The sequence below is a fragment of the Apteryx mantelli genome, chromosome 16, assembly GCF_036417845.1.
Source record: "Apteryx mantelli isolate bAptMan1 chromosome 16, bAptMan1.hap1, whole genome shotgun sequence".
Taxonomy (NCBI): domain Eukaryota; kingdom Metazoa; phylum Chordata; class Aves; order Apterygiformes; family Apterygidae; genus Apteryx; species Apteryx mantelli.
In genome coordinates this window covers 6,602,995-6,627,071 of record NC_089993.1, presented here as the reverse complement: position 1 = coordinate 6,627,071, position 24,077 = coordinate 6,602,995, and the positions used below count along the sequence as shown (strand labels likewise).

The following is a 24,077-nucleotide window of genomic DNA, read 5'->3' as shown; positions in this document are numbered from 1 at the left end:
AATGAAAAGCTGATCCAGGTCCCATCATCTGCTTCAGCATAAGAGAACAGATGAGGCACGAGAGACTATTGCTACTGATTTGTTCCACTGCTTGCAGAAGAAACAGCTCATTTCTTTCTGCATTATGCATAGGGCCAGAAGCGATAGGAAGAAGCAGAGCCATCTTTCCATCTCCTGACATATTCAGAGGTGTAACTAATCACTGTACTGGGAAATGTGATACATAAAATATTTCCTGGGGAAATGAAACAAACCAGGAGGGAAAGGGCAGCTCCAAGAGATACACTCTTCTTTCTGGCTAGCTCAAGAAACGGGGAAGAAGTGTTAAGAGCCAACTCAAAAGTGGCCAATAAAATTAGAAGTCCAGAAGCTAAGCGAGAAATAAAGCTAGCCAAATTAAGAAAAAGACATTTTACAACCATGGTTCATTCCTTCCTTCCTGACAGAAAGCAACTTAAAAACAAAACATGAGCAGTCAAGGTAAAGAAGACATTGCTCCAAATGGAGACTATCCTTTTCCAAATACCTGAAGATGCTTAAGTGCCATTAGCATATAATGAAATCCAAACCTCTCAGACAGCTTGGAAAATCTCAGCTGGCTCTTCCATTTACTTCAAATGACACAAATTTGAAATCTCTTAATTCTTTCATTGTAAGTTTTTCTGAAATATTACACAGTAACAATAATGGCAACAACAGAATACATGATTAATAAATTACTGAAATATGAGGATTACAATACTGTTGTCTATGTGGGATAACAATGGTATAAATATTAGTCTCCCAGAGGTTAATGTTGATTTATCAGTTTTCATTTCAATATTTCAAATCAAACATGGAGGGCACAAGATCTTTAAAATAATAAAAGAAAGAAAATGAGCTGAGATAAAACTCGAGCTCTATTCCTATTCAATTCTTAGTAGAATTTCTTATAGAAATGGAGTGATTTTATATCTTTATTGAAATTTTTTTAATAAGGAGAAATAAAAAAAAAAACTAATTAAAATGAACTACAATCATTAGTAATTGTAATAATTTCGTATTAGTAGGAGTTGTGACCCTGTAGGGGAAACTACATTTTGACAATATGAAATACTACTCATAATTAAAAAAAACAATCATGACTTGCAGACCTGCAGATTCAACAAAAGTGCAATAATTTCTACTACAAGAATCACCGGCAACCTCTGTTATGGAACTCTGTATTACACATTGCCCAATGGGAGGCAGAAAGGCAAAGTCTGTTTTCTTATGTATTTGACATAATTAAAAACAAGCAGGTGTTTGTTAGGATGTTGTTATTCAAGATGCAGCCCTGCAAAATAAGATTGTTCAAAGGGATTGACTCTTGAGAAATGATGAAAACAGACAAGTAAAGAGCTTAGTTTAACTATACAATGACTATCTAGGAATTTAGTAACAGTGGAAATACAGTAAGATGTAAACAGCAACCACAGAAATAAATTTTTTAGGGTGAAACACAGTGATATAATAGGAGCAACAGGGTACACTTAAGAAAGGTTTTATTTAGAATAAATTACAGAAAACACCCCCCTCCATCTCCACCCCCCACAAAAGTTAACAGTGAGACGAATCAGATGTTTGGATAATGTTTTAGGGAGAGATGCAACTGTTTGCTGCATTAAAGATAAAATGGAATAATAAACTAAAAATCTACTGTAGGGAACAATCCCCTTTTGAGTTATACAATAATTACTTCCTCCCTACCTTACCACAAAGATAAAAAAAAATCCTGCTTGGGAAAAGTGGCATACTACAAAATATTCTTGGAAGCAAATTCAAATTTCATTAATAATTTCAGTTCCAATTTAAAACACTTCATATACTTCATTACTTTACTATGCATTCCTGATTTAGAAGTATCTTACATATTTATACTGTAAAAGTGGCAGCTGCAGGGATAATACTGTTCAGAGACTTAAAAGAGTTACATGACTGTAGAGCTGATCACTTTGGAACTCCTTGGTCCTCATTCCTGGTTTTAATTAGTAAGAGAAATTAATTAATTCAACAGTCCAAAGATGTCTTAAAAGAGCAGAATTGCATTCTACAGTGAATACAATCTTCATAAAGAGCATATCAGATAATGTTGCTAAATCAGATGATGTAAAAAAGTTTTCTTTATAGAGAACCACTAAGAACCCCCAGAAAGTGCTGCTGTTCACTCTAATGCAGTAAGCAGCAGTGAAAAGGATCTTCTATACCACAACAAGCAAAAGACGTTCTTACTGATTGGTTTTCAGACATTTTTGTTTCCAAGAATCATTTCAACAGTCACTACATGGAACATGGTGATTTTATCATCTTTGGACACTTCAGCCATCTCACCCATAAAATAATCACAATTACTCCTTTTTCATTCAGATACTTCTTCATCAGACTGGATTTCAGAAGTGGTATCAGTGTTACCATCAATATGATCTGTAACTCCAGTTTTGCACAGAAAAATGGCGGCAGGCACGGTCATGGTCACCTTGGCTTTGCTATTTTTATTAGGCCAGCTTCTCATAAGGCAAAATACCCCCCTTTGCACAGAGTCTCTTTTCTTCTGTAAAAGAAAAGCTCATATCCATTTTCTTCCTGCTACAATCAAATGGCTGGCAAGGTATAAGACTTTTTGGTTATTAATTCCAAATTATGACCAGAAGGGAATACTTACTTCGAATTAATCTTCTACACAAAATACAGAGTGCACAACAGTACTGGATTCCAAAAAATCTCAGTGTTACTGTACAACTTTTGACCATTACTGTAGAACAGTGCAATAGTACATTTTCTGTCTTTTTTTTTTTTTTTTTTTTTTAAGAAAAAACACTTTGAGATGCAAATAAAAATACCGGATTATCTGTTAGCATTACTTACACACGCTTATAAATGTCACATTTACCTTAACAAGAGCTATTGGGAAAGTTTACAATTTTAGGGGGCTTCATTCACATTCAGGTGCTTTTGTCACAAAACGAGAAATAGAGCGGTAACACTAGCTTACTTGTGGATGTGTATACTAGTGAACTGGGGGCACTGTACACGGGAGATCCCTCCTGGTTTGCCTGGCACAGCAGCACCCTGCCTACAAGAAAGAGAGAGAGAGTGGTATCTGGTTTTGGAACTACACCTGCATTTTCATCTCAAAACAGAAATACAGCCGTAACTGGAGCAGGGCAGTGCAGCAGGGCCACTTCTTGCCCTTTCCCTTCCAAACCCAAAGAGCCCCCACGAACACGTACGGTTTGACATTTTAAAAAGCAAGGCAGCGACATCCCCCCGCCACGAGCGCCCCGGGCCGCGCGGGGAGTCCGAGCACCCCGGGCCCGGCCGCCGCGGCTCTCGCCCCCTCGTCGCCCCGCGGCTCGGCGGCAGAAGCCGCCCAGAAGCTCCGGCGCCCGCCCGCCCACGCCGGCTGCCCGCTTCCCGCCTCCCTGAGGGGAGGAGCGAGAGGCTACGCGAGCGACCGCGGCCCGGAAACCAGCCTGCAAGGCTCACGGGCACAGACGTTAGGACAGGCACGGTCTCAGTTATAGCACTTAAATTAGCACACGGGAAATCACGTATTACTAATACTGGTGAAGATTTCAGTACTTCTTGCTTGAATGAGGGATACATGAACACAATCTCCCTTCCAGGATATAAGCTGAATTCAGGATTAAAAACAAAATGAAACATGAGAAAATAAACCATTAAAAAAAAAAAAAAGCCAAAAAGCTGTGAAGAGTAATAACCAAAATAATATAAAGCAAGGCTTCTGTGGTGCATTTTCGTTTTGAAGAAATGACAAGAGTTTAGGTTATTTCCTGTTTTTTAAATGAATTTAAATCTAAGGTCTCATGATTTCAGCATCATTCCCAATAACTATGTCTTAGCACTCTAAGCTGAATGTCGACTGAAAACTGATGCGAGGCAGAAACAGCTGTGCTTTCGCACTAGGAAGAACCTTCACCGTTTCAGGAACACAGGCCACCAGGAAGACCAGGTAGTGCTACATCTTTTTCTTGCAGATACATACACGTACTTCAAGCTCTTAGGATTTGTGAATCACACAGTGTCATAAATACTAAACTTACTTGAAAAATTTTGACACGTTAAGAAAAGTTTTGCATTAACTTACAAACCGTACCATTACACAGATTTGAGACAACTACAATTTCGAAAGGATGACAAGACTATGACAAATGGTAGGCATATTTCCCATACAGAATTCAAATAATTAACAAGAGCAATCCTCAACTTGTATCAGTTACCAGACCAACGTTCTTTCAAAATATGTTTTGAAATATTTTCCATCATTAACCCTTAATTATTACTTGCAGCTGTCAGTTGAAGAAGATATACAGGAAATACTGAAAGAAAATAATTCTTATGATCGAGGCAATTTAGCTAAGTCGAAGTATTAGAAATCTAATGAAAGGTAACATTACACTTCTAACCTTCCCAGACCACAGCACACACTTAACAGAATTTGGAGATGCTCACTTTTTTTCAGTCATCCACTACTAATCTGAAAGGCAAAACAAACTAAAAAAATATATTTTTTTAACTTAAGAACATATATAGCTCACTATATCCGTATTGGAAAAAATAAACAAATTTACTCTCCCCTCCCTTCCAAAAAAATCTGCAAGTGGAAGCTGCTAAATAAATGAACCTGTGGAAACCCTAATGGCAAGCATCATTTTCAGGCTAGTAAATAATCAAAAAACCTGTAAACAAACTTGACAGTGAGAACACGTACATTGGAATATGGATTTATTTAACACCAAAGATGCTTCAAAACATGTGCTACTGCAGAAGCCTGGAAATTAAAGTGAGTTGAAGATATAAAGGAGTTCATCCCACTAAGTGGGATGCAAAAAGTAAAGAAATTATTAAAAATATTAATTTACGGTAGCTTTTACAAATATTTTAACTATAACGACTTCAAGTAAACTTAGTGAATACAAAGAGATTTTTTTTTTAAATTAAGGGTTGTACTTTATTTGTATTATTAAACCTAAATTAACTTCTAGACAACCCTTTACTTGTTCCATGGCATACAGTTAAAAGTGTTTTACTAATCTTGGTACCTAACATTTGCATTAAAATTTTTCTGATTTCATCTCACACAAATCTAACTTTTGTTACGCTAATTTTCTAATTTCTAAAGAAAATACTTCAAAATGGATTCTCTTCATCCATGCTATTAGAGTGTATTTAAGTGGTTGCACTGAGCTTTCTAACTATATTTTGACATTCTGCCTTTGAATTTGTACAGTAGCTTAACACAAACACATAAAACATTCTATTAAGTTTGAAAAATACGGAACTTTTTAAGTCTACTTTAGTAAGAAAAGATTTCTGCTGCAGCTCATTCTGGTGTTAAAAATATTTAAATTGCAATTAATACAACTGGGGAAAGATTAAATTATTTACAATAAGATCTGTATAAAACTCAGAACACTGAAACAATTTATAAATTCCCAATAGAAAAAATGTTATTTTTCCTCTAGAATACTAAATTCTAGCATGACAGAATGAAGGTTTTTTTAAGAAAGCAGATTTTAGTATAAAGTTCTTGCTGTTACTGTTCAAAAAGTAATTTAATAATATCCATGGAACTGATGAACTTCAAAAAATTGCAGTCATGCAAGAGTTCATCTTTAATCCTGCAATTTCTTCAGTACCAGAACACTTTAGGGCAGTATTTCCTCATTTAGGACAATCTCCATGTTTTTTTGCTTTTCTCTAATACAAGCATTTACCTATTTGGTCACAGAAAGCAGATGTCTAGAGATACAGGGTGTCAGAAACACTCTCCTTACTCCCAAAGTCAGGCAGATAGGGACACTAGTGGCGAGTGTCCGTAGCTGTAGAGCGTATTCCCTCCAGGGGTGCCGGCTGGCTCCCGGGAGCGCCGTGGGCAGAGCTGCGGCAGGCGGGACTTGGAGCCCACCATGCCACCACGTGCCACCGGAGCTGGGCCGGCCACACGCCTCCCGCTCCCAGGAGGCATAGAGATGCCACCACATGCCACCAGAAGAAGGCACAGATTCTTCCAGACTGATCCACTGCCCATCCTTGGGTTACACGACAGCACCATGGACGAGAACATACTTTTCAAGACCAAAAAAATATTTGCATTCTTACTTCTCTTCCCGCAATGTTTTATCCTACAGCCCATGATTAAGACTATCCTGTTTGCTTAGGTCCTCTGTTGAAGCACTGGAGTTACTCTGAAGAAATCCTTACTCTGAGAGTATTCAAGAAAGTGAGGAAAATGATGGGAAGTTGTTCACGTAGACTAGGAAAATTTCAGTTCCCAATGGTTTTGAGAGATTTGAGTACGAGTATTTTTCTGAAATTTTTTCATACTTTTCAAAATAAGTCTTTCTGGGCATAGTTCTTGGCATATTTATATAGGTTGAGCATGAGCATGAGCAGAAATGTCAATATACTAGTGATGATCTTATCAAATACTCATGGGGACATACAAGAAAAATGACAAAGCTTATCATATTTCTTAATGCCCAGATAACTAATAAGAAGTAAACAAACAGACCAGGAACTCTCTGAAACTGCATCAACAATGGGAAGACTCAATAAATGATATCAGGTTTTAAAATAGCTGTTACAAATAGCCTTTAGGTCTAACTGGAACCACTGCGTAGCCAGGACAATACACAGCTTAAACTTAAAGATCTGGAATAAGTTTAACAGAATTTGCACAACTATTTGGAATCTCTCATGAATCCTTTATGTAAGTGTAAATTGAAATAATTTCAGCAGGAAAAAAATGCACCCCATTAGTTAAAATAGTGCTGGTGATGAAAAATTAGTAGTGTGGCATGACCTTGTCATGGGAATAGCTACCTCTGTCACAGGAAGTAGATGACACTTGTAGAAACCTTCACTACCAGATTGTATAAAGTTGAAACACCATCATCAAGCACTGGAGTTTACAATGCATCAGCTCCCAGTATGGATGCTTTAGTATCTTTGCTTCTTGAGTGCAGATTTTCCCATCCAGAATGTCCTTGTTTATTCCCCCAAAATCTTTGGGGATTTACAAAAGAGAACATGGCAGAAGTTGCCCTGCAGTCCTCCATCACGTTCTGTTTCCTCCAGGGCAAAAACCCAGCAAGCCACTACGTGGGACAAAGGGGAAAAACTGATTTCCTACATTGCTGAGAAAGACTTCACCCATGGGAAAAAAACACAGCTTCAAATAAAGCTCTTGGCACTCTTGCGAAGATGACAGTGGTGTTGAGTTCTATATAGCATAGAGCCACCTCCGTCATAAGAAGAGAATAAGTACGCAAACATTTTCAGCGGGAGAGATTAATCAAGACAGTATCTAGGGCTGATCTACATGGCGTATTAGTGCACAGATATCTAAAATGAGAGTTACAATTTAGAAAAGAAGTAGGTTACTACACACAAGGAGAGTTACCGAAGAATAAATTCACAGTCTAACTTAGTGTGCACTCAGCTCCCCAAGTAAAGAAGCTCTTCTTTATACATATTAATTCTACGGTGTTACCAAGTAAGAGCTTCTTACTGCTTTTAGCAAGTGAGTGCCAGTTCATGCATTTTATAATATTTACAAAAACAAAATACACAGGAAAGAGAGAAAGAGAATAAAAGTAAAAAAGAATATTTGTGTCATGGTGTTTTGCATATATTATTATAACATGTTAATTTATATCCCTAATCTAAAAGCCACATTGTTTATTAAATTCAGTGATCATTCTTTCATCTTCCCTTTCCCCCAATCCAACTGGATGTTACAAAGCCCAGTTTCCCCCCCGTATTAGTTCTCTGTCATTCTGATCATTGTTTTACTTTGTACTCTTTGCAACAACTGTTATTCCTATACTCTCAATTTCTCTTTCATACACAATGTATGAAAAAATCTATAAGGCTACATCTCTCATGAACATGTCAGGAAATTTGCTGCTGTATCAAAGATCCTCATAAACAATTGAGGGCAGCTCTTGATTTGCTGTTCTAAAAGTGTAAGACAACATTGACTTTTCTAGCTGGAAATAGCATTTCTTTTGTACTGGCCTGAAACACTGTTCTATGATGGATTACTTCAAGTGTGTCACAGAAATGGATCAGAAACACCTAACCAAAAGGCCACTGTTGTACAATAACAGGGTATGTTAGTTTGTATTGTCCCATCTGACTAGGAAATTTAAGGAGAGCCCCTAACTTTAACTGGTACTACTTGGGTAAGTGTTCACTGAAGCAAGTCAAGCTTGTCAACTTAGCCCTGCATTACCAACAGGCAAACTACATGGCATTCGTATGCCAAGTATGTTGTTAATACAAAAAAGCGCCTCAAGTGCTTCCTACATCAGTTACTTCTGATCCTTGAATGAACAGAGTAACACTGCTACAGATTTTAAGACAGCCATTCATGTCAAAAGATGGTTGTGTTGATACATTAAAAATGTTCATCCATTTTTAATGAGGAATAAAGTAATATTGTCCAAAAATAAACCACCTCCTTTAACCCTTTTTTACAAGAGGTTATAAATATAGGCAAAAAATATCTTTAATTCCCTCAAAATTATATGTAGGGTTTCACTGAAAGAGGAAAATTAAACAGCAGGGAGGAGAATCAAAAGTAGTTGATGTCCAAAGATGGGTTCTGTGAGCCCAAATTGGGACCTGTATTTCCTTCTGGCAGCAAACATGAAATACACTCAATTACTGAATAACCTGTGTATACATGCCTACCAATAAGTACTATCTTAAAAAATGAAAATCTGTATTCTACACAAACTCTTCATTTATTTAATAAATCCTTGAGTCCATATATAACCTCACATAGATTATTTAAAATAGAAAAAAAGACTTGGGGATCTCCAAGACATTTTATGGAATCTCTTAATTCAAACATTCTATTTTAGATGATAATTTTTCTTCCACCCCTTTTCTGAGCACAGTGGATGTTTCCTTATTAGCACTCCTCTTAGAGTGCCACCAAAACACCCAATAAAACCAGGCAATGCCTAAGAGAACTAACAGCAAGGCATGTTACACCAACCATCTCTTGTAAGCAATCCTTTGCCAGTCATACGTTTATAACATAAGCTTTCTGGGAAACAGCCCTATCTCTGCTGTTACATGTGTTCAGTGTCCAGTATATTAAGGAACATATTGGGGTTGTAGGTGTTTATATCATTTAAGTAAAAATTGGATGAGCAGCATATTTTGCAGCTTTGGTAAAAATTATGCGTGAGATTCACTCAACCCCTCTTCTTCCCACCTCTGATTTTCCTTCTGTAGTATAAATAACTCATACACCAGGTTACAAGGTGCTCCAGCATATCTCTTGCTCTGGGACCTGACATACCATACACAACTGATCAGGCTACTTACCAGTATGCACTGAGGGAAAGACCTTGGGATAGCTCAGGAGCTGGGAGCTGGCACATTGTTTTAAGCTCTGGTCTTATGCCAACATCCTTTTCCTGCCTCACAACATGCAGTCTTGCTTTAGAACTTCAGCCACTTCATCAGTGAAAAGCTGAGATGTATATCCACTCTTGATATATTAAAATTCTCAAAGATTGCCTTAGGAGGGACAGATTATGCAGCAGCACAATGCAGCATGTGCTATCACTGTTTTTTAGTTGCAGATTTAAGCTGGGCCATGGCACTCTTGGCCTGTGGCAAAGTAATATCACCATAAAAATGAGCATTGTGTGACTGACTTGCTTCTCTTTTCATTAGCTTGCCAGTCTTACCATAGATGGACTGTATTTTGCATAAACCATTTCTGTAATGTATCCATTTACAATGTAAAATAATTATAATAAACTGCCCTTTCCAAATATAATTAAAAAAAAAAAAAGGTTAAATCAGCCATAGACATTCCTTATGTTGTAACCACTAAGAAAATACTGTGTCACACAAACTCAGCTGCTGCTCATACCAAAATAAACAGGAAGCCTGGAGAGTTTACCTATGCTTGTTGTTAGTGAATTTTACCATTGGTATCCAAGTGTAAATCCTCATTCACATGCTGTCACCAAAAGATCTAAAATCTAAAAACGCACTCTGCAGTCAAGTAGGAAATGGGAGTGGTACTGTCAGTATTCCTCATAACTAACTTTCCTGCAAAGTATGTTTAAAAAGCCATATATGCACGTTCAGCTACACACAAATTGATAATCAGCGATATTCACTGCTATAATCAACACAGGGACAGGTATCCCACTCAAGTTGTTCAGAACCTCTGAAAATCAAATCTTTCTTCTTCAACTTTTAGGTCCTACCAAGCAGACAGAAAAGTATGTCAATGATGGTTAATCTTTGTTCACTGTAACTTGATCTTTAAATACCAAAAAACAAACTTGAGAGCAGATTCTAAAACAAAAATATAAACTAAATGCTCTGACCTGGTCCTATATCACTCTTGAAACAGGATACACAAAAAATAACATACTCGGCTGAGAGCTGAAATGGGCCACAGTCATGTATCGGCCTGATGTATAAGGACAGCAATATGACGGGAATGATAGAATAACTGAGGCTAGAACCCTTCATCCCAAATACAAACACTACAGTTTCACCACTGCCCTGCAGGGATTATATTTTATCCTCTCATACCATGTCAAAATAATTTTTCCTACATAAATAATCTATTTCACTAAATCAATAAGTCAAAGATTCAAAAATATAAATGGGTTTTCTAGTCCCTCAGTTCTATTCTCTTACCTGGATGCATGTTCTTAACTTACACATAAAAATCTATTCCAAATTACAAGCTATATTTGAGAATATAAAAGAGTAAAAACTAAATCATCATAATCCTTGCCTTAGCTAGCGTTTCTTCCCCTCGCCCATTCAGATTCCAGAATTTCAGGAGCATATATACGAAAAAAAGGTATTACAAAAAAGGTAATGCAATGTTTCTAAACTTTCCAAAAAGCTCACTTTTTCTAGAAGCAGCTCAATGCTTGGAGATTTTCCCCCAAAATGTTCACGAAGTCAATCTGGCAGAGCAAAACTATTTAAGTACCACTATAAACCACAGCTTAATCTCACCTAGGTCCACAAATAAATAAACAAATGAAAACTCTTTATTTTGAATTTTACTTTCAATAAGTATTATGAAAGCATTGTTATGCAAGTATATTGGCGATTTTGTAACCAGTGACCAAAAATGGGAAGGAAATGCAGAAGAGGAAATAGAAAACTTTAGCTATATGTTTGGAATACACTTCAACATCATTTTAGACCACTTTGGTGTTAATTTACAGATGTAAGCAAGGTTTAACACACAGCCGAGCTGTTTTCCATTCAGTTTAACTATATTAGTAATATTAACGTATTATACTTTACAATTCAGAATAATTGTCTACCTGCCTGTCCATCCTAACTCACGGATCTTTCTTGCTTTGTTATTCTTCTAATCAGAGGAATGCATTCCTCTGCATAACTGCAATTAACTTTTCTAACAAATATCCAACCCAATCCTGAACAAACAAGTGTTTTGGTCGCCACCTTCTCTTTTGTCTTTAATTCTCTTCTGAGAGATTCTTAGAAACTGCTTTTTTTCCATATATCCTTATTTGAATTTCAGTCTCACTTCTAATTTATTAGACATCTATCACGCATACAGGAGCCTAGTCCTCAGGTCCAGACAGTGTGGATGCCAAGGCTAAGCCAACATTGTCAAGTGGTTGGTGGGACAGTATCAGTAGATATAAACAATTGGTTTATATCAGGCCTCTAAACCTGCACCTCACACAGTCTGGAGTGTTTGCTCTGGACTAGATTTGTCTGGTCCTCTGAAGCAGACAATCCCACCACACCTGATTCTAAGCTCTCCAAAGGCCAATCTGGTTTGAATGTTCATGTCCCCTTGAGAGGACACATGACACTTTGTGTGCACATGGAGCCAGGCTTCCAGTACAGTTTCTTGCAGAAAGAATCTATTTCATGTATACCAAAACTGCTCTGCAAACCAAGTCAACACGTGCTAAGCGAGGATAATTGCTAGATTTCTTTCAAAGCCATGCTAATGCTGAAACCTAACATTTTAACAAGAGGAGGCCAGGAAGACAGTTGGGGAAATAATCTCAGTATTATGTATATAATCAGACAGTTTTAGGCTGTCAGCATATGTATTTAATTTTTTTGGTCTGTCACTAATCAGGAAGCCACAGAATGCATTTTGCTAACCACTAGAATGACATTTTAAATAAGAGAAGTCCAAACATTATTTTTTCTTGAAAGTTTCTCTTACAGAGTAAAGCAACTACTTAACTTTCTTTTTAGCCTTTAAAAAAATTAATTTAACCCACATTAAAAACAAATGAACAAAGAAGTTAATGAACAAGAAGTTATAAGCACTGTAAAGACAAATAAAGGACAACACAGCTCCTGTTTGATCAGAATGTTGTCGTCTTATCAGCAGAAGTAACACTTAAAATTGTGAAAAAAAGGCAAATCTGAGAGATTACAACAAAATTTTTACACCAACATTTCTACAGAAGTAATAGCCATCCTCTACATTTAGCCTTTATACTACTGAGAAATTCTGCATACTTTAAGTTGAAACAAAAACATCTTCTGTAATTCTGATTGCAGTGATAATTTCTCAAGTTTGAATCAACAGCAAGGATGGCAGCACTGTCTCAGTGAAGAACCTAAGATAAGGGTTCTGATACACATGCTCTTTCTAACAATGATTAATCCCAAAAAATTTCTATGTGCAGCTCTAACAATTGTCAACTGTAACAGTCTCCTTAGCCATCATACTCAGAAAGAAGAATGATAAATGGCATTGGCAGTAAGGAGATGCTACTACAAACCAGAGGAAACAGAGAGAAGAAAATGAAAAAGAATAGATGATACAGTGAAGAGGAGAAACAGTCAACATTAGAAAATAGCAGTGATCCTAAGGATGAATATAATTCCTGTATGCGGTGTTTACATTAAATAAAAACAGAAGAGTGACCCCACTGAGGGGGGTGTCCACTGAGTCCAGTAACCTGGTTCCTTTTAGGTTGTACTTGCCTTCCTGAGAACAAAATCATCTGAATTCCTGTCCTGAGAAGAAAAAAATAAAAGAACAGGAGTGTTCCCTGATGTCTGAAAAAACTAGTATCTTGCCAATCTTCAAAACAGGCAAGCTGGATGCAGGGAACTGTAGGCCAGTCAGCCTCATCTCAGGCCCTGGGAAGAGCATGGAACACATCACTTGGGAATCCATTTCCAAGCACATGAAGGACAGAAGAGTAATTAGGAATAGTCAACATGGATTTTTCAAGGGCAAATTTTGCTTGACCAACCTGATTGCCTTCTGCAACAAAACAACTGAGCGTGTGAACAAAGCAATAATACTGAATACCAAAAGATACCTTACCAGTATTTCCCATGGCTGGGAAAATAAATGCTGGACAAGCAGACTATTAGGTGGGTTGAAAACTGGCTGGACCACAAGGCTCTCAAGATTCAGTGGCTCAGCATCTGGTTGGCAGCCAGTAAAAAGAAGAGTATTTCAAGGATCATTACTGGGGTTCATGTTCTTCAACATCTTCCTCAACAAACTGGACAACGACACAGAGCGCACTCTCAGCAAATTTGTGAATGACACTAAGTTAGTTTGAGTGGCTGATGGTTGAGCCTGAATCCAGAGGGACCATGATAAACTTAGGACTTGGCTGTCAGAAAACTTAGGAAGGTCAATACGGACAAGCACAAAGTTTTGCACCTGGAGCAGAATAACCCCGTGCACTGGTATAGGATGGGAACCGACTGGCTGAGTACTCAGGGTGAACGGCTGTGAACCCAGGGCTTAGGGGTGAATGCCAGGTTGAATACAAACCAACAGTGTGTTGTCACCACAAATACGGCAAACTGCATATCAGGTTGCATTAAGACAAACGTGGCCAGCAGATCCAGTGCAACTGCTGCCCCTCCAGCGCACACACTCTTTGGCACTGGCAAGACTGCATCTGGAATACTGCACCCAGTTTTTAACCTGCTGCCGCTACTCCAGTTCTAGTGAAATTTGGAGAAACTGGAAATGATATACTGGATTGAAACCAAGATGGTTAGGAGTCTAAGAGCACATGTCCTGTGAAGAGAGGTTGAGGAAACTGAGCTTATTTAGTCTGGCAAAGAGAAAGCTAAGGGGTAATCTAATAACATCCTCTACGTGAGGGGAAGTTACAAAGATGATGGAGCCAAACTCTCCTTGGAATAGTAGCAGATGATAATACAGAACAGTAATGGCCACCAACTGTGGCTTGGGAGGTTCAGGCTGGACATTAGGGAAACCCTTTTCACTAAGAGGACAGTGCAGTACTGGAGCAGGTTACCCAAAGTAGGTCCTGAATCTCCATCTTTGTAGATGTAGGCAAAGCCATGGATGACCTGATCTAGCATTGGTGGCAGCCCTGCTTCAGAAAGGAAATTGGACTGCATGACCTCCAGCAGTCTCTCCCAACCAGCCGTCATTTCTATGATGGGAGCTTGAAGGGAAAAACAGGCTTTTGAGTTAGGACCTCAGAACTAGAAATGGCATCCTGCTACTTTTTTAAAATACACACAGGATGTACGTGTGGAACAGACTAGAGGATAGAGAACATTTGCCATTCTTTTGTTCTGGCCCTATTTTCTCCTTCCTTACAATGCCTATTTAAATAGGCTTTTTCTGCTCTTCTAAGTATTACTTCATTTCCATCTGTTTCTCCATCCCAGAACAGCCACTGTAACAATTCTCTACTTTGCCTCCCTGCCTCATCTCTGTACTTTGCGTCCATGCCAATTCTATCAACTTGTTGGTGCTGCTGTGTCATCCCAGAGTATTCTTCATTTAAATATAGTAACTACTGATTCAACTTCTAGAAGCATTTTCAGCTTCAGGCCTTCACTGAAGAGTGGCATGAAGCTGCTGATACTGCAAACACGCATCACAGTGGGGACGCAATACTGATTTACACTTACCAGCTGCAAACTCAGGCTGATTTGCAGAAAACAAGATCTACATCGCCAGAAGATTTTTTAAAAAAGCAAACAAACAAAACCCCAAAGCAACTCCCTCCCCAAACACCTCTTCTCCTCCTCTTTGCAAGAACTCCAACTTTCAGCAAATATCCAGTTTGTGTTTTTTCACATACAATTTGTGCACAAGTTTTATCATAATACAGTATCAAATGATACCTCCGTATTAGAGCATGGTCAAACTTCCTGGACTTTTACACTGAAAAAGTAAGAATTCCCTTCTTAACTGTCCTCTGTAAAGCTGTTACAAAGCTCAATCTATAGTTCAAGCTATATCATGAACTAACTAAGTGTACAGAATTTCTTTGAGAGATCAGAAAGGAACAGGATCAGAACTTACTGTATACCGTGTTATTAAATACACATCCAAACAGAAGAAATATCTTTAAAAGGGTAATACTGACAGTATCTGTGATTTTCTCTTAAAAATGTGCAGACTTCAATACAATGATAAATATATGTCGATTAACCTTGCCCCAGACTGAAATGAATAACCAATTAACTGAATTAATCTTTCACAGAATAACAATCATTGGCATTATTCTTTGCATAATCCTTGTTTAGTTTCCATAATGGTATACATTTTAATGAAAACATCATTATAATGTAGCATAAAGCATAATTAATTCTGGAAGTTTTTTTGTGTAAATAGCTAGTACAGATGCTGAATTCCATTTTCTACTGGCTTTATTAATTTTTCATAAACCAATAGTTCAACTATAATGGCTTGTAACAGCTCCACAGAAGTTTTAGAAACACATTAACTACCATCAGTGCTGTTAATCTAACTAGGATGTTACCATTTGTATGATGGTATTTCAACATTATGATTTTTAAAACAACAGTTACAGCTTTGTTGTATGCTTTTTAAATTAACATCTTTGTATGATTAACAGAAGGGATATTAAACAATCGTTGGTTAATTTTTCTGTATTTAGAAAACTACTTAATCTGTTTAGCTAATAATGTTGAGAATAAATTTATTTGTGAAAAACTGCATAATCAAAGCCTGAGTTTGAATCTAAGCATGTGTAATTGAATTGTGAAATAAATTAAATTATATAGTGACAAACAGTTAAGTTTCACCCAAAATTATGCTTTACAGATATGGTATGGTGAACTTTTACCCTAGGATTTAGAATTGCTGTGTAAGCATATAATTCAGCTTGACAAACTCCAAGCACCTTCACCGAGAGGTGTTTCTAAGGTATTTGCTGAGCTAATGCAACAGTCATTTAAATTCAAAGAGAAAGACCAGAAAGATAAAATGAATCCCAGGTGCTCTTGCAATCCAGAAATGGATGCCTTAAGACACGGGCAAAGAGAATTAGTGTTAGCACACATACAGGAAATCCTCTCTTCCTCTGGACCCTTTTTATTTAAGTTTATATATACTGTATTACAATATTTCTTCTTAATTATACATGATATTAAGCTGTAAAGTTCAAAACAAACTTGTGAATGACAAAATTTGTGTCTTGGAGGATATCGCTAGCTTCGAAATCCACAGCATGCTGAACAGGCTCTGGCACCTAAAACTGCTGTGTGCCTCCGAGGGCACACAGAAATAGTCAAAGGCACAAACTCCTCTCCTTCCTTTCGTTCTAACTCCCGGGGAAGATTTTCCAAGACAGCTTGGAATGGCAAATACTAACTGCCAAAGAAAGTGGGTGCCGACAGTATTTCTCATTGGTTTAAGACTATTTATGAAGTGAATACAGCTCCTGAAATGGAGCTTGTGGAAGAAACGTAATTATGTGAAAGGAGGAGCTGAACTAGCATGGGATGAATACCGCAACAACGGCCTCGACCCGAAAAGAAGTTAACTGGTCTTCTCTGTTCAGGCAAGGAGGACAGAGCATGAAGACAAGCTGAAAGGAAGGCTAGGTATCACACATATATTATATGCAGTATAAAAATAAACAAACAGATAAAAACAATGGTGTAACATTACAGAAAAAAAGAAATAATTTATGGCACTCCTAGCAGAGAAACCAAACTGCATGTCTGTATTTTGCCAATCATATATGAGCTCATGGGGGAGGATAAGACTCTAGCTTAACATAGCATAATTATGGATCACTATGGGATGGATTTAAAATTGAATGGATATACAAATAAAACAAAAATTTGGCTCAATTCACACAGGGACTTTGTGAGATGAATCAGACGACAGTGTTTCTTACAAAATTCCTCATGAAGACCTGCCTGAGAACTTGATGAACAGTTTTCTGGAAAACATATGCCGAAATGGAAGCGATGCTTTCATTAAGCACTTCCTTCTCATAAGGAGGAAAAGCACCTGTCTCCAAATAGTATGCTTTTGATATGTGAAGGTAATGCAGATTTTTAAAAATTACCCAAGAATTACCATATGTTTATATTGAAAAGTGGAATTGTGTGCAATGGTGAAATGGAGCAGTGATGAAAACACCGTCCTTTTGTTTTCCACATAAGGTCATTTTTGGACTGGATTGTGGACTTACAGGGAGGGCAGCAGGTGGGGTACCCAACCAGCTCTGTGGTGCATTCACAACTGACCATCGTTAGGGAGCCTTGCTCTGAATTATAACAGAAGTCTTCAAATGGCACTTCATGAACACATCACTGTTCATCTCCATTAATGCTGCCACTTCCCCAAAGTATACTGTGTATATTGCTGTATTTTGGGAATGTTCTAATTTACTACAGGCATGACCATTTCAAAGTCAGAAAAAGAGCCTTAAAAGGGCTGCTCAGTAAGAAAAATCTATAGTATTTCTGTGAATATATAGTATTTTCCAGCCCCTGAGAAATACTTACTCACATAATGTCTGTTGTCTATCTGCTGTGTATCTTCTAGTGTCCATTTTTATCTGTCATACATTTTCTTAATAAAGGTTTTCTTTTACGGAAGTGTACACTCTGAGGCAAAAAGTAGAGCTATAACAATCATGTCACCAGTCCTACTGTTTACCATTATCTTCAAGGTTTTAGAGTTGATTTACATTACGTTTCTCCCTATTTGACTTTAATTGTCTGCTTCAAGTTGTCAGGACATAACTATATCTTAGATTTGCATTGCATTAGGGGATCTTTTCCTTTCTCTATTGATCTTGTCTTACGGAGTAATTTAACTCAATTCTAATTTTCTTTTGCATGTGGGGTGCTCTCTATCCTAGGAAGTGAGTTATGTGTATTCAAGTGGTGCATCTTATGAATCTTGTTAAGCTTTACCGCCTTATAGCCCACACTGATGGAATATTTAATCACAGAAATGAGTTGGCAGATATGATGTACAATATGGTTAAGCCTTGCGGCGTGTGTCTTCACCGGCAATTGAGAAACGGGTGAATTCGCCATTCATCAGTGCCATCCTGACAGCTTTGTATAACCTTCTGTTTTTTCACTTATTTATGAAGATTAAAGGTGCTTTAAATCAACAGTTTCTCTGCAAATGTATCATCTTTATTTCAGAAGTGGACAAATTTTTCATCATTTATTAGGAGCTAAAGGAACTTTTTGCACTGACTATGAAATAGTTGGAAGAATTTAAACGTAACAGCATTGGAAACCATAATTAAACCAAATAATTAATATTTTGACTATCTTGAAATCACATTTCTAATTTTACAGTCTTCAGCAGTGCAATTGCTTCTTCTGCCAGCAAGGGGGCGAGGGGGGGGCACAAAACAAAAGATATGCCTGCAGTATTCTATTACTGCAGGCAAGAACTATGTTGTTATTTTACTGTTTCATTTTCTAGTAACTTTAAGAAATTTTAGAGGGTTTTTTTTTTTAACTAAATCACTTAAAAGAAACTTTAAATATATCTGTGGAAAAAATTATCTTTTATTCAATAAAGAACACGTATTTGATGTGCTTGCATTTATGAAGAGGAAAAAGATTCTGAAACAAAACATGAAGCATCTTGGTAAAACTTTCTGCATAGATGTGGTAGAGTGAATGTCATAATTCATAAAATTAAATTAATACTCTTCTAATGGTAATTAAAGATTCTCATTAAGAAGGGCAAACACCTCCCTTGTGTTGGCAATAAAAATGCACTTGGGACTTTAGGAGGTTATACAAAAAAATCAATAACCTGCCATTTTATAATTAAAAGACAAAATAAATGTTAGGGAAAAGTCCAGTAAATTAGGAAAATTACCTTCAGGAGAGATTGAAAATATTGATTTTAATTTACAAACTATGTGAACTCTTCATGCCCTATTTCATGAGACAATTATAAGTCAGATTGTTAATTCTGTATACATATTAGAAAATTGATTACTGTACTATGGGAATATTATTATATTTGTCATTAACACAAAGTCATTTATATAAAATGACTAATAACTCTGACTTTTTAATTTATGCAGGTTCAGGGTTGGTTGGCTAACTACTCAAATCAGATCAATGTTAAATTCCTGTTTTATAGGTAAAAGAAGGAAATAAATTCTGCCTCTGTTAAATACTTCAATTCCATGGATGTCGAATTTGTATTTTTATTATTTTGATGCCACTTCTGTAACACAATGCCCTGGCTCAGATCATTTTTATCTATTCATAGTAGATGACACTGGATGTATTATAGGCAGTTTCTTTAACGCAAATACAGGTTTGTAACGGTATTCCTATTGAACATTTTTTATCGCTTGACGTCCCCTGAACTACCCAAACGTGTTCAGCCTCGTCTGGTGGAGGTTCCACAGCTTCTGCAGGCAACTTCTTCAAGTGCTTAATCACCACTGGTGAAAGATGTTTTCCTACTATCTATTCGGAATTCCCTTGTTTCAACTTGTTGCAAAGAATATATTTTACATTTACCTCTTTATTTTCAGTTACCTAAGTGTGTGGCAAGGGGTAAAAATTCTTGAATCTAAAAACATTCACAGGTATTTGTATCCAGGATACACATGCATGGGCACCAACAAAAACCAAACAACTGAAAAACGGATCCAAAGGGAAAACTGAAAAATGTCCAAAGTTTCACCTGAAACTCATGAGAGACTCCTGTATGATTTAGGAACCTAATAAGGGAGGACAGCTTTAGTACTAATTAGAAACACTTAAGAGTTACAGTGATTATTTCTTCCTTAAACTATTAACTTTCAAAAAATGACCACCTTGGTCTCCCTAGTGATTGTGCTTTATGGGCTGGATTCAAACTTTTCTCAAATCAGCTGGATTTTGGGATACAACCTCATTTTCAGGGCTATCACTGTAGCACATTTAGAAACCATTGCTAGACATGACCCTGAGTTCAAATAGAAAAAGGCTAAATCTCCTTAACTCTAAATTGTACCCAGGATCAGAACTTGACCTCGGTAAAGACTCAAGAGATGACATAGATTATAAACACAAAAATGTTAAGAAACTGAATAATTACATATAAAATTTAAAGAAAAATGTTCAGGAAAAAAATATATAATAGGAACACAGATGTTCTATATATATATGTGTGTGCACATGTATATGTATATATATATGTATGCATAATAAAGGTTTATAGATAGGTAATTGTTTTCTTTCAATTGGCTTAAATAACTCCTGAAACAAAAGTGAGCGTTTTGAAATACATAAAATAAACAAAACAAAAACAAAACAAAATAAAATCTCATGCAAGACTGGGATATTGCTGTACACTTCATGTTATATTATCTGTCTTCCAACACAAAAGTATTCATACATCTTCTATTCAAAATTTAGTATTGCCCAGGTAACTGTTAAAATCTTGGATTATAAACCTGTAAATGACCGGTCAGTAACGTGCATCAAACAAAGAAACAAAACCTCCAACCGAATGCATATTCTGTAATTTTACATGCTTTAAGGAACATTAAAATAAAACACAGTTTTGACAACAACAGTGTAATCCTTACCTGCATAGAATTCTGGACTATAAACTGCACCAACAACTGGATTTAATTTCCAGCCTGCAGCAAAAATACAAACATAACTGGGTTAATATTGCAATTAGTAATAATAATAATGAATTTTAATGTTTTGTGTAGAAGAATATATACAGAATGACTTCAAAAAAGGTTATTTTAATGGAAGTTTTATAGGCATACTTAGCTTTACTCTGATCTTTAAAATCAAAACATTCTGAGTCTGAACTATTGAAATAAGTAATGAAACAAGCCATTCTGTGGACATGTCTATACTCAAAGTAGTATTGAAGAGAGGCCGCAACAGTTGTATTTGCTGGACAGAAATGTGCTGGCGACTTACGTTATGGTAGGTTACAAGGCCATAAAGTAATCTGAGCATTCTGATTCTACTCTGGGAAAAAAAGAAACTGTGGACACTGTAAGGAAGTGTCCACTGGGACGTGAAAGCTATCTGCACACACTGTGTCATCCCAGTAAAATGCCAGAGACGTTTTGTTTTTCTATATTGCATTTGTACTTCAGACGGTGTAAGCTAAAACAGAACAATTACAGGCACGCAGCAGCAATGACTGTACAGCTTGCATTTACAGCTGATAAATGCTGTTAGCATATTGCTATAAAGCAACAGGCATGTAAGAAAATGCTGCAGTCGCATTTTCTAGAGCTCTGAAGTGGTACAAATGCAGCCCCTGCCTTTGTCCTAAATTATCACTGCCCTTCTACAGCTGGCATAAAACCCGTACAAAAACACGGAATGAATACAAATTCATTTTCATGTGTTCTGGCAAACTCCAAAGAATCGCTCGTCTCCTTACACCTGATGCAGTTCTTCCAGGTAAACCTGGAGTACAGAGGCTCACTGCGGAAGCACGGCCTATGTTCAAAGGATACGTGATGTTAAAGACAACAGCGCTGGAGGAACCGAAGGGAAAGGAGAACAGCAGGAGGAGACACGGCAAACTCTTTAGTGTTCCTAGCTCTGATAAATCACTAATTATCGTTATGTTTTGCACAGTCACAAGTAGATCCACTCCCCAAACTCCACAGAACTTTTTTTTCCTTTTTTTTCAGTGGTCGATCAATTATTTGTCAATTTGCAAAGTGGCTGATGTGAACTGCCAGGACTGAAAAAACTAGGGGTTTTCCAAAAGTGAACGTGAAACAGAGGGGTGGGAAGCACTGTTTCAAGTGGAAATAAAGAAAAAATTCTGAGCAAAAGCATCCTGTAAACTCAAGAACAAGGGTACTTTAAATAGATTATACAACTATGCTGCTGGAAGCAAAACAGCTCCATACAATCAAGACAGGGGAGCGAGGGTTTTTAAAATCCAAAATCAAGACTGCAGTTCAGAAGAATTTAAATGCAAACTGTATTGAGGCTTTTTTCTGCCTTGGCCATAGCATGCAACGTGAAAGCACAGTAAAAGACTCTAAGACCTTAATTCATTATAAGACTGAAAAAACGTAACATAAAACCTCAGTAATAACACAAAAGAAAACTCTATACCTATCCTTAAGAATATTGCTATCTGTATCTGATGCACTGTAACTGTTTACCAGTAATTAAATGATCAACAGAGATGATGGATGTTCTAAAAATACAACTCATTAATAAGTCCAGAGTAAAGAACAACACTGTATGCAATCTGCTCCTCAGAAGTAATTGTGGTTGCTTTACATACCTGAAAGATAATTATGGAAGCTGGAAAATGGCCAACAAAGAAGGGGTAAAATGACTTCCCTTCACAAAGTATCATAGGATTTTTACTTGGCCTCTTTAATTTTAAGAACTACAGGTTTATATTTGGGAATGTCATAGTACATCAAATATTCTCAGCCAAGTTTCTTGTGACGTAAAATCATCCAAATATTTAGACTTTCAGTGAAACTCTAACTTTCTGTATCTTACTAAATATTTCAAACTCACTACTTCCTCAAAGATCTCTGATCAATGCAGTCCAAAATGAATGACCAAATTTGAGATCTGTCAACTTTTGCTGTCAAAGCAGCTTACAGTGCCACGATTTGCCCGAGAGAAAGAAAAACCTTGGAAGATGCAGACTGATGAAAGCCACTCTCATATTTCAGTTCCTTACCGCTTTTACCCTGATGGCTGTATCACCTAACTTTTTGAAGCTTATATAGGTAATACTTCACTCATCATGAAAATAACAGTAATTAAACCTAACTTTGTCTTGTCGGTGACATATGCGCTGGCCCATAACTGTGCGGGTTATTCAAGTGTGATGGGTGCTGAAGCATGGGAGTAAGCGACTGCCAGGTAACCCCGCTTCAGCAGTCGGAGGAGGCAAATTGCTGCAGTGGGTGTGATTTTGTGCATTTGTCTTACTGTCACAATATTAATCTCCTCAAGTCGAAACTATAAAAGCTCAAAACTTAAAAGACATACAGAGAAACAAACACTCCCCTGCCCTCCCCCCCAAAACCAACCCCATATATTCATCTAAAGACATACACATTAAGTGTGCTAAAGGGAAGGGAATAATTGCATCGTGTAGAGCGTAAACAAGCTTTGGTGGAGTGTGGGACATGGCAATGTAGAAAGGATTATTTTCGCTTCCTGGGCCAGACCTGGCATACATAGCCATGAGGAATACTTTGGTGGGAAGGAAGATCTATGACACCATTTGCCTTCTTCCCATTTGTGCACAGAGCAGGCAGGAAAGGGAAAAGGGAGCAAATTCACCTCTGGTAATAGTCACTAGCTGTGATTTTGAATCTCTGAGTTTAGATCAGTAGAAGGCTCAAGTTCAAGGCACTGCAAGTATGAACTTTAAAACATATTTATCCCTCTAGTGACCTCTGTTTCACATTCCCCATTCGTTGCTCAGGTTCTCTTATGCTACTTAGGCATAATTCTCTATTCCCCACTACACCGGACACGCATTCCAACTTGTAACATGGCCTTCCGAACAAGAAAGAAATCTACATTGGAGAGTATATAATTTGATTTTCCTGGACTAAATGGGGGCAGGATAGTTTGGAACCTCTAAAAATGTCTCAGAAATATTTTTGCCAAACAAGCAGAACTACAGCAAAAACCCAGACATATTTTCGAAACACACGAGGTCAGCTATCAAAATCATCTTCTCTAATAAAAACCTTACAGGAAAAAAGCTCTGCTAGCAACTGGACATTTATTAACTACTCATTTCA

At 37.2% G+C, this 24,077-nt stretch overlaps 1 protein-coding gene across 8 annotated transcripts in view; it reads right to left on the bottom strand.

Moving 5' to 3' along the window:
* RBFOX1 (RNA binding fox-1 homolog 1) overlaps positions 1-24,077 on the bottom strand; it is a 150,065-nt gene that overhangs the window by 65,425 nt on the left and 60,563 nt on the right. For 6 of the 8 annotated variants that reach the window (XM_013940231.2, XM_067306676.1, XM_067306675.1 and 3 more), the window contains 2 exons: positions 20,889-20,942; positions 3,011-3,091 (listed from right to left, as the gene is read on the bottom strand). In XM_013940231.2, coding sequence (XP_013795685.1) covers positions 3,011-3,091; positions 20,889-20,942 — 135 coding nt within the window. The remainder of the gene's footprint in view (positions 1-3,010; positions 3,092-20,888; positions 20,943-24,077) is intronic. The other 2 variants (XM_067306678.1, XM_067306680.1) reach the window with 1 other exon arrangement.